The 11531-nt window shown below is 49.0% G+C and overlaps 1 protein-coding gene across 1 annotated transcript; it reads left to right on the top strand.

Annotated features, from left to right (window-relative positions):
- The first annotated feature begins 8226 nt into the window (after positions 1-8226).
- LOC118507884 (achaete-scute complex protein T4-like) lies at positions 8227-10923 on the top strand. Its single transcript, XM_036047121.1, has 2 exons — positions 8227-9935; positions 10046-10923. Exon 1 carries the CDS (start codon positions 8765-8767, stop codon positions 9887-9889), a length of 1125 nt encoding a protein of 374 aa, XP_035903014.1. The 5' UTR covers positions 8227-8764; the 3' UTR covers positions 9890-9935; positions 10046-10923.
- Positions 10924-11531: the final 608 nt, after the last annotated feature.

The following is an 11531-nucleotide window of genomic DNA, read 5'->3' as shown; positions in this document are numbered from 1 at the left end:
ACTTTCCCGGCACGCAGGATCTCTATTCCCGAACGCAGCGAGTCGAAGCGGGATACCGACGCTTCCCAGATCGATCGTGAATAATATATAGATATTCCAAAAGCATTAAAAAAGGAAAGAAAAAAAAGAAGTTTCAAACAAACGAAACGAGCCGAAAACGGGGAAGCAAGAACCGCGCGAGACACAAAAGCGTTCGTCTGTGAAGCGAAATGATTCCGATTTAGCATTAATAAAATCCCGAACCCTTTGGAGGACTTTGGCTGGAATGCCTGCCCGGCCATGGGTGAGCTGTTCAGAGGCTTCGCCGCACTCCGAATAAAAGTCCTGATCGACGTGAAACCAATCGAAAAGGCTGAGGGCTGTGAAGAAAGGACCGGCGGCTATGGTGGAAGGTGGGTGAGCAATAAAAAAGGATTAAGATATCCTAGACCGTCCGTACTGGTCGTTTTGTTTTCATGCAGGATCGTCGGGATGAAAAGGATCTTTCGCTGATCGACCGAGAAAAGGGTAGCGCTTTTCGGTGTTCGGAACCTCACCGAAAAGGGACGGGTTAAGCGTGTGCCGGCGTTGCCTACTTCGGGATCAAATTCTATCACACAGAAAACATAGCTCAAGACGGAGGCACCGATAAAGCAACGGCACAAAGCGCAGTGAAATGTGTCCAGAAATTCTAGAGAAAGATGTGTAGCCTAGTCGTCGTGTCGTGTGCAGAAATGTATCACACGCACCATCTGGGTGTGGGTGAAATGATGTCCCTACGTCGGACGGTGCCTCAGAGCACGGTACACAATCAGGGCAGGACGAATCGAATCCGTTCCAATGCTCCCGGCGGTCCCGGTGTCACGGTTGATTTGTCCCGAGGAACCAGAACCGCACCGAAACTGCAACACCGCAAAGGCCGTCGATGTCACCGGGCCAGTCCGTTCCGTCCGTTCCGGTGATTCGGAGCTGGATTGGTGGGTGGTCGTGTGCTAGCTCGGTGCCATGCTGCTCCATTATCCGAATACCACCGGCTTGGCATTAGCCGAAGGCTTAGACACAACCTCTGCGAGACGACAGACACGACAGAGGACGGCTACAGAAATCCGATAATTAGCTCAAGATCCCGCTCAAGGCGCACGCTCGGTACGCACACACCGAAACACTGATCTCCATCCGAACAATGGGTCAACAAATTAGCTGCACAAAACAATGCGCAAAATACCTTCTAATATGGGCACGATGGTCCAGGTGGTAGCGGCAGCCACCGCTTGCCGAACGCTTCTTCGTCCTGGCAAGGTGTCCTAAGACGTATGGAAAATCGGTCGACCGATGCAAAGCAGACTTCAAGAAGGTGTGACCGGCAAACTATTGTAGCTGTTGGTGAGTCCGAGCCCTGATCCCGACATCGATATCCCGCCGGGGCATGCCTAAGACGTCCACGCCACGATCCCGTACATTTCAATTTGTGTAATCCAAACAGATCCCCGCGCCCGATGTACATCACAAATTAGCTTAAGCCGGCCGGGAAAGGTAACCAGAACAAAGGATACAACAGCAAAAAAAAAAAAACAACGCTTCACCCTGGACCAATTGCGTCTTAACCGCAATATTTCGTCCGCAAGTACAATTATGTAATGAAGTTCACTGAGACATCTTCACACGGCACCAGATCGTGTGGTGTAGATTGCTCCGCAAAGCCAAAAAGGAAAGAAAATCCAGAAATATGCACCCGCCCGGCAACTTCAGACCGATCGGTGGCGGCATCTTACACGACGCACCCAGCAACACAATAGCATTCTCAGTCACCGAAGTTCAAGATATGCAGATGCACTGGGCGAGAAGTGATTGGAGTTCAGTTCCCACACTCCCAAAAACGCGACCGGCCATCGAGGTAACTCACGAGCTCCATAAAAGAATTCCAACGAATTTATCGCTGCCCATCGTCGAGTAGTGTCCTCGGCGGACGAAGCCCCGCTTTTACGATACCTGCTGCCATTAAGACTTTTAAGACTTCTTTAGGATGTTCCCCAACCGGGGTGCAAGTTGCAGTTGCGGGCAGAAGCTGTGGAGCGTTAGAACTTTACCATTTGCTGAACGTCCAATAAAATCTTGACACGACGTTCATCCTGAACGCGCCATAAAAGCACCAAGTGTGGAGAACTCCCAACATTTTATGACACATTCGATAGCGCTTCCCGGTGCAAAGCAGTTGGAGAAGTTCAATAAATTAATAAACCAATCGTAACAAGACCGTTCGCTAATCGGTAAACCTACTTGAGCATCGTTACGTCAAATTAGCTGGGTCAGAATTATTCCCTGAGGATTTTTTAGAGGATGCTCCAAGAAGCTACAGTCGGCATCCGTGTGTGTGTCGGTATAATTTCATTAATCATATTACGGAGCTCCGTGGGCATGGGTGTGTGTGTGTCTGCCAAGATCAAATGAGTTGCGGCTCTATTAAGCTTCTGAATTACAAGAGGCGAACTTCAAACGAAGTTAGTGAGCGGCTTCCTAAAGCGCTATGATTAATGAAGGGCCCTGAAGCCAAGCAAGAACTTTTCTTGAGCCGCGGAAAACCCTTCCAGAAGTAGGAGCAACCCAAATCCCCATCATGATCCCGGCCAATAGCAAGATCAGCCGGCAATAACTTCAGCTTAGCGTTGTGGGTGGCGTTTGGATTAATAGAATGACAATCGAGAAAACGCTTCCGGAGAAGCATTCCGCATGAATCAAAAAGAAGCACAAACACCCCGGTGAGATGCAATCGCCCAAAGTCTTTTTATTGCCGCCTGAATACAATGCTGGAATGAGGTTCTGCCGACAAACAGCCGAAACGCAACAAAGCAGAAAACCCGTCCACCGGGCCATAAACGTCAGCTAAAATTCTAAACGTCATCACGATGACAGTCGCCGGCCGGTTTGCCACGTCGGTTGCAGCTAAATGGCTTTTAAACGCTAATTTGTGCCACCAAAAAACGGAAACTGCCTCTCGCACACAGCCACACACGCATATGATGCAGTGCCGCTCCAATTCCAATCAGCACGCGAGCAGGATAATCGGTCGGTCGGGGTTGGGCGATGAAGTTGCAGCCCCCGGTTTTGCATACCTAATTGGCCGCACTCTTGGTTTTGGGGGAAAGACCCAGAATGACACCGGGGTTCGTCTTACGGGCGGTGAGATAAAAATGCAAATGCTTCTCTGTCGGACGTCGTGAGCGAGCACGCGCGCACCAACAGATCACAAAGGCCACAACGCAATCCCCATAGCGCACCCTGCGCGACACGCGACTTTGGTTTTTGCGGTTGGCGGTTTATTTTTTTGCATGACACCGTTCGGTTTTTTTGATGCACCGGATGTTTTTTTTTCCTCCACCAATTCTTGCCCGTCTCCATCAAAGATTTCTCACTATACGGGTAGTATTGTCCAGTGTGGGGAGGTCCTTGGTAGCAGATGCACAACGTAGTTTCCGAAGCGATTCAATTTCTGGTCCCAATATTTCGTTTTTTAGAGCGACAAAGGAGCATTTAGCGGAGACCTACGAGAAAAGGGTTTTTTGTTTTGTTTTGGCACAAATCCTTCAGCTCAACCTGATCAACAGTTGACATCTGACATGTACGGGAAATCCTTATGGCCTCCCTTACCTTACAAATACAAATACAGTGGAAACAACAAATTGTGAAACTTTTATTCGGGGAAAAACAACTATATATGAAAGCCTCCGGGGACTGATCCGGACGAGAAATTCGGAAATCCTGCTCCAGGTGCACCATTTGCCAGGGACGGGATCAAAACTCCGTTCACTGTTTTGGGATCTCCGTGCGAGCCGATTGAAAGGGGTACAAAAGTGCACCCAATTTTATTTTGGATCACGAATTCGCACCTTTCCGTTTCTTTGCTAATCTTTATGTTAGATTTGTGTGTCCTTGCTACTGCTACTTCCTATCGGATAGGTAGTGTTCGGAAATTTACGTCAATTGTCTTCAGATATTGAAGTCTCCCTAGCAACATTTTTAAACTTTCCTGTTCATTGCTAATGCTCCAGATTATCAAAGACATTCAGAGTGCAATTGTATGTCTTCAGATATTGAAATATCCTTTTCACAGACTATCAGGGACATTCAAAGTTCAAATTAATGCATACAGTTGGAAGAGTTATTTATTGAAGTCTCCTATCATCATATTTTTAAAGTTTTTCTGTATCTTGCTAATGCTCCAGGACATCAGAGACATTCGGAGTTGAAACTTTACGCCTAAAGTACTCATATGTCTTCAGATATTCAAGTTTTCCTTTAAAGAATTTTAAAGTTTTACTGTGTCTTCCTAATGCTACAGGCTATCAGAAACAATCCGAATTCAAATGAACGCCTAAAGTGGTCGGAGATCTTCAACTATCGAAATCGCCTTTCAATTCTAAACTGTCATCGTTCGCCGGCTTCCAAGAACTGACCCAAACAAAAAAAGGCTCAAGTGGCTGGCCACTACTATCCATCACGAATCGATTAATGATTCAGGTCAGTTCAGGGTCCAGCGAGTACCGGTAGCGACTGTGTGCGAGAGTGTGTGGGCGCACAAACCGATACGCTTCCTTTCGCTAGGGATAATCTTCCGCCCGACCGTTACGAGCACTGTAGCGTAATTCTACCAAACAAAACTGCAGCACGACGTTGACACTCCCGGTGCTCCAGTGCAGTGTAATATTTTATTCCAGAGCACCCATTCTTACGAATGCGCATTGTAGTGTTTTCTTTCGATTTCAGGGTGTCCTATCAAACGAGATCGATGAGAACCGTGTCTTGGGTTTTGCTGGTTCCCGCTTCCCTTTTGTGTCCCGGCGTATTTCTGGTCCTGGCGGGCTAGTCCTGCCAGCGCTGGGACACGTTAAGTAGAACAACAACGAAGAACGCACCAAGATGAGTAAGCTGAAACTTGCATCGACCTAGAAAGTGGTTCATTGTCGAACTCGAATAGAGAAAAAAAAACGAAAACTGTCCAAGTCTGGAGGACGCTGAGATGTTGCAAAGTCTCAGGTAGCGTAAGGCCTAGAAACCCCAAGGAATATCCTTACAGAACATACCTTTACAGATCGTTTTCTTTTTTGTCATTTTCCCTCCAGCATCATTCTGCTTCTATTCAGGTTATTGCGTCGAACGGTACAAGATTACACCATAGCCGTTTTCTTTTTCCTTCTCGAAACACCCTAAACGTAAGATATTGCAAGATTTCCTTTACAATAGATGGCGAACGATAAATGGGAACGAGCCGGGCATGGTATGGAATCGGAAACGAGCGTAACGATCGCTTCGAAGGGATGTCTTAAGGTCTTACGGTTGAGACGTACACTGCCGCTACCTGCCCAGTGGCTGTGCGCCCGTGCTGGTTGCAAAATCATTGCGCACAGTTCGTGGACCTTTCGACGGGATTTTCCTGACGGGGCCGCCCAACGCCACTGGCAGCTACCTGTCTGGTACGGTAAGGCACTGGCGAGCTGCCGGTAACTCCAATCAACAAAACAAATAGCTAACTACACATCTCGCTAACACCTTCAGAAGTTGCTTCTCATCGTGGTTAGACACATTAGAATAGTATCCGCAAGAGTCACTTCACGGAGGTCGACCGATCGACCGTCCTCCACATGGTCATAATTTCTGTCCACACAAATGTCACCAAAATCGAAGCGAAGAAGGACGGGAGCGAGCGCGAAAGAGGTAATGCACCATACGATACCGTGGCAACATGCCATAAAGCACCAACAACAAAAAAAAAAAAAGTCTCATCTCCCAAGATTAGCTACCAACATGCTGCAGCTCTGATGTAAGAGTTCCAAGTATAACGCACCGCGTCCTGGTGTGATGGCATCAGATGCGTCGGATTCTCGGGACTGGAGCATCAAATTACCGCTCCGAATGACTCAAGTAACGCAATCTGAATCATGCCCAGCATCAGGGCTGGCCTCTCGGTTACCGGACGCTGGTGAGCTGGTGGGCCACATTTGGTCCTGGTCGCCCGACTGTCGGGCACAACTGCCAACTGACACATATGGCGCGTGTCGTTTGACTATGTCGCATCTTGGCGCGGGGAAGGAAGACTTCTGGTGGAGAGAGTATGGGTGAGAATAAATAAGAGTATGTACCATATGTTTTGCTCACTGTACGGTTGGACTAGATGCATTCCCCATTGGCAAGAGTTGGTTGTCAACGCAAGTAAGAACTCAGCAAAAAGTCACAAAATTCTTCCGCGATAACTCAATCAACTCTTAATGAATGGACGAATGTTGAAGAATTCCTCTCCCGGGAAGCAGGAATGCGTAGCGAATAGTCGGTTGATTGGGTTAGTGTGTCGCACACAGGCATCGCGCATCCGTGAATCACTTAGAGGTATGAATAATTCAATGCCATACCTCGCTGAAGGTGCTGATGAAGCGAGCCTCTAATGTCTAATGTAGACCTCTTTTTTCGGCTGCTCTAATTCTGATTCGCAGTCGGGCCTGCACCGTTCGTTTTTGGCGAACGAATTCTCCACCACCACCACCGCATCACAACATGCAGCGCAGCCCGGGCAAGCATCCGGCGTCCACATCGAACGACGTTGGGCGCACCTGGTCCCCAGAGTCTGGTGCGTCCGTGATGCGTCCGTGATGCTGCTGTTGATGGTGATGTGTATTTAATGTTTGCTGCTTCTGTTAGAGGCAGGTGGGTAAAGGTAAAGGTGGCCGGCCAGGGCCAGGCCACCACAAGACACATCCTTCAAATGCCGCCAGAAGGCAGACGCAAAGCGGAGCAAACGAAAATCACGATCCGGCTGGTGCCTGGTGGCACAAATCCGTACATCGTTCCTGTTTGCGTTTGCGAATCGCCTTTTTTTTTTGTTGTTGGTCGAAATAAGATGTTAAACCTCATTAGAATTCGATTTGAGGATATCGTTGGTAAGGGAGAGTGTAGCTCTAATCAAAATCTAACATCACGTGCAGCATCTGAAGCACGATGCTCCAGAACTGTCACAAGTGTCGATGACGGACGGGAGTACACGCGAGCCCAGCGAAAACACCGCGCAAATAGCGCATAGGAAGAAGGTTTACGGAGGCAATTGTTTTTCCTGGGACTATTTTCGTCTACCAACAAAAAAGCGGAATTGATGAAATGAAAACAGAAAACAAGAAACAGCATGGGCAGTGTTGGAGTGTAGGATGCGTATTTTTGTGAGGCACCGGTTCGAATCTTACATCTGCCACAGGGCGGCCGGTGTATAGTGGATCTGTTGCATCCTCCCGTTTTGCCCGACCGTGATGCGTCGAATATCTGAGTCGATGGTGTTGGGAGTAAGGCAGAGATGCAGAGCACCCGCATTTTGGGAACTGGCGACTCCCCAACAGCAACCTCTGCCGGCTCAAGAGACCTCAGGCAGATGATGCGGCGCAGTGTGATGAGCTGAGGTGAGCGAGCGAGCGAGCGTAAGAGGGAGAACGAGCGATTGATCCAACTGGAGTGGACGATGATCGTGCCGGCAAAAGCCGAATGCGGCACGCGACCGAACGCGCGCGCGCACACTCCCGCGTTTCGTGCACGATTTGCGATGCGTTCGCCCGAAGGCTCGTCCCTACGGTTCGGTTATCGGACTCGCTCTTATACCCAAACGATGAAGAAGAAGTAAAACAATGGTAGCATCAAAGGCATCAAAGAAGGAACAGATAGGGAAAAAAAAATACAGACCCAAAAAAGCCTCCCCCACCACCAGCTTTCCCACAACGAACCAACTTTCCATGGGTTTGATCGCGCTCGTCTCAAGATGCGTGATCCTTTTCGGCAACACGACGAACAGCACTGCATCCCTAGATCACATCTACGCACAGCGATCCTCTGGCGTGAGCGAGAAGCTGCGACAACGAAAAGCAAGCGAGAGAGAGAGAGAGAACAGAGAGAGAGAGAAGGCTACCGAAGATCGAGCCCGGTGGATGTAAATGTCTGAATAAAAAGGATCTTCTCGTTTAACTTGCCGCGCTCTCGCATTCGGCATTCCGCCGTGAGAGAAATGAGCGTGCAAGCGAGAACGCTAACGCGGCCCGACGCCGTCTGCACGAGCGAGACAGCACCGGACGAGAGAACCCGACGCACCCGACGATCGGGTCAGGAGCGTGTGCGCGCGCGCGCAAGTGCTTTGCGCCACGCACAGGGAGCAAAGTGCGGCCGACCCTCGGCCGAACGGTGAAGGTGTATTGGTAACGAAGTGCGGGTCCGTGCGGCGAAGGTGGCGTGGTGGCACACTTAATACCAGCCCCGAAAAACTGTACAAAACGCATTGCCCTAAGCCCAGAAGGTATCATTTCGGGAGCAACTTCCGATGCGAGCACACATCTTTCTCTGCCATCTTCTCTGCGGCTCAGGACAAGTTCAGCCACCGGTGTGTGTGACCCAGTGTGTGTGCGTGTGTGTTTTGCCGGCTTGGCAGAAGTGCATGTGTGTGCCGTTTTTATTATCTTTTGGTTTGCTGGTTGTTTGGCTGCCCAGGACAGTCTTCGCCTTCGGTTCAGAACGGAAGCAAGTGCACGTTTCCTGTGCGCAGTGCCGAAAGTGTTGATCGCCTCGTGTGCGCATTCTGGAGCAGCTCGTGTGGTGAAGTTACAGCGGAATAGCGGGCTAAGTTTTTCCTCTGGCGAAATACCGGCAACCAAATTCAAACTCTACTATCAATCCAGCGAACCAGATCCTCGGAATATCCCCGACAGAGGATTGCCCAGTGACTTGAGTGTGATTTGATCCGTTTTGTGCGTGTGATACAGTGTGCGAGATGGCAGCCGCAGTGCGCAGCATGACACTCAGCCAAAATCTGCACAACATTATGCCGGCCAACTGTGGACTGCCGACGTTGCAGCAGAAACCGCTCGGGACCTCGCAGCTAACGAACAATCCGGCCGCACTGCTCGGCAAACAGCGTCCGCTAGCACCGGCACCGTCCACGGCAGCGGTGATGGCTCACCGAGGCAATGCGAAGGTGGTCACCGGCTCAGGTGGACCGGGTGGTGCTGGTGGGCCCGTCGTCAGCAGTACGAAGAAGTACGCCTACTGTGGACTACCGTACGCAACGCCTCAACAATCAGCCTCCGTGCAGCGCCGCAACGCCCGCGAACGGAACCGCGTCAAGCAGGTGAACAATGGCTTTGCGAACCTGCGCCAACACATCCCATCAACCGTGGTGAACGCACTAACGAACGGTACGCGCGGTGCAAACAAGAAGCTCAGCAAGGTGGACACACTCCGGCTGGCGGTAGAGTACATCCGGAGCCTGAAGCGCATGCTGGACGAGAACGGTGGTGAGCTGGGTGCGACCGCCCCAACGAAGCAACAGATCACCTCCACCGTAAACTCCAATCAACTCTCGAACAGTTCGGTATGTTCCGCATCGTCCGGTGGTTCCACCTACTACGGTACGATGTCCGAACCGTCCAACGCATCGTCACCGGCACCGTCCCATCTGTCGGATCATTCGTCGCACGGTGGCGCAACCGGTGGATGCTACGCACCGATGTCCGGTGGGTTCAAGCACGAACCGTACGACATCTACGTCGACCCGTCCAGCTCGCCAACACCTTCGTTCGGTTCGGACCATGGTATCGGGGGCGTTACCTCCTCCGTACATCTGCACACGGGACATTCGACGGTGCTCCCGTCACCGACCGATAACAACAACTACATCCTAGCGCAGCACCAGCAACAGCAGCAGCAACAGCAGCACCAGCCACAGCATCACCAACAGCAGCCACATCCGCAGCAGTATCACAACCATGGCCACCACACGTCGATACAGTTCAAGACCGAGCTGTACGACGACTCCCCGTACGATGAGGAGCTTAGCCCACAGAATCCTGACGATGAGGAGCTGCTCGACGCTATCTCCTGGTGGCAGCAGCAGTAGTAAGCCTCCACTTACACTGCCCCAACTACCCACCAACGTTCTACCGGTAAGTGTCACAGTTCAGTAACTAGGAACCCTGAGTCCCAGACTTGCATGACGAACAGCCGTACTGATAGAACTTTTTCTTCTCTTTTTTTGGATGTTTTTGATCTACAGAAGCGGCAGTGCCAAAGTCCCATTTTCGTTCCGGACGCGCTTGGATCATTGTATCCTGGAGGGAACGGTCTAGTCAACGTGCGTGAGCTCCACCAAAATCATCCCCACACAAACCAACCGAACGGCTCGAAGCGAGTCGGACAAGATGAAAGGAACATCGCAACATACAGCAACAAACTGCATACAGAGACACCAACGCTTTCCTCGGTCTCTGTTCGTACCCAGTGTCTACCGCTTCTTGCGGACCTTAGCTAACACACAAGTGCCTTTAGGATGTAAGCATGCGGCATAGATGGAAGATTTATTCTAGTTACACTGCGCTACTGTTATTTAGATCGTCGCAAACACACTGCTTAAGTTTATTGTATTATTTATAGTATTTTTTTGCTATTAATTATTTTTCGGTAAAGTTGATGGAGTTTGAAAAGCAGCGTTGAAGAGTTTAAACAAAGTTAGTTTGCTAGCTGGAAAGATATATTATGGAAAGAGAAAGAGAGAGAGCGAGAGAGAGAGATAGACAGAGCACAGTCCTATCGTGCAATTAGTCATATCATCAACTCGATTCAGAGTTAATGGAAGCAACAACAAATCACACCACAGCTAGAACGTGCAAAACCAGTGAATTATTTCGGTGACGATTAAGTTTGCAAATCTCCGTTTTTTTTTTTTTTGGTGTTGTACTACTTCATTTAGCGAACTCTCTAGTTAGATTAGTGCGTAAGCTGTTAAGTACTTTTGTCGGCCATTATATCATTGATAAACAGACGTTGCAGAGACTATCATATATATTATACAAAGCGACTAACAACAACTAACGTTACGTTTTACGTAGAACTTGAAATAAAATGCGAAAATTTATTACTAAAACATTCAAAACATACTCTTAATCTCGTTGATTGGTGTTCATTAATCGGGGGAAAACGATGAAGAAAGAAGAGATATTGCAAAGAAAAAGTAAAAACACAAACATAATACTCCTTCCTTCCTATACGATTTTTTTCCTACTCCGTGTTTGCTTTCTTAAGACTTTTTTTTCTCTCTCTTTAAATTTAGAATGAGGGGAAGGAAACCTGCAACATCCTGCTGTGCTTTGTTGGAAAGAAATTCGAGTACCTGGAAAGGTAAACGGAGACCTTGAAATGTGTCCTACGGGATTTTATGGGTTTTTTCTGCTAAGGAAGGCAAGTAACAATAAGAAGAAGGTTCTGCTAGGGTGTACAAGTTCAATTTCTGATTGCTAAAAGTGAATTAGCCATATGAAATTTAATCATCAAGTAGAGGCTTCGGCGAGTCTATATGATGGGAAGGTGATCAGAAAATCGCCATCAGAAATCTAGAAACGTTTTTAAGGATCTGCCTTCCATTAGTTCTCGATTGATAGCACTAGTTAGGCTAGTTAGTCTAGACTTCTTAGGCCTGCCTACAGAATAGTACATGACGTACATAAGCCCTCTTTTGTATCATTACTTCACAACACCCAAGACGA

Source organism: Anopheles stephensi, chromosome X (genome assembly GCF_013141755.1).
Source record: "Anopheles stephensi strain Indian chromosome X, UCI_ANSTEP_V1.0, whole genome shotgun sequence".
Lineage (NCBI taxonomy): Eukaryota > Metazoa > Arthropoda > Insecta > Diptera > Culicidae > Anopheles > Anopheles stephensi.
Note: the sequence above shows the minus strand (reverse complement) of the source record. Positions and strands in the feature narration are given on the sequence as shown.

What these genes read in the sequence shown, in the direction of transcription:
- LOC118507884 (XM_036047121.1), top strand. Translation starts at nt 8,765, where the DNA reads ATGGCAGCCGCAGTGCGCAGCATGACACTCAGCCAAAATCTGCACAAC.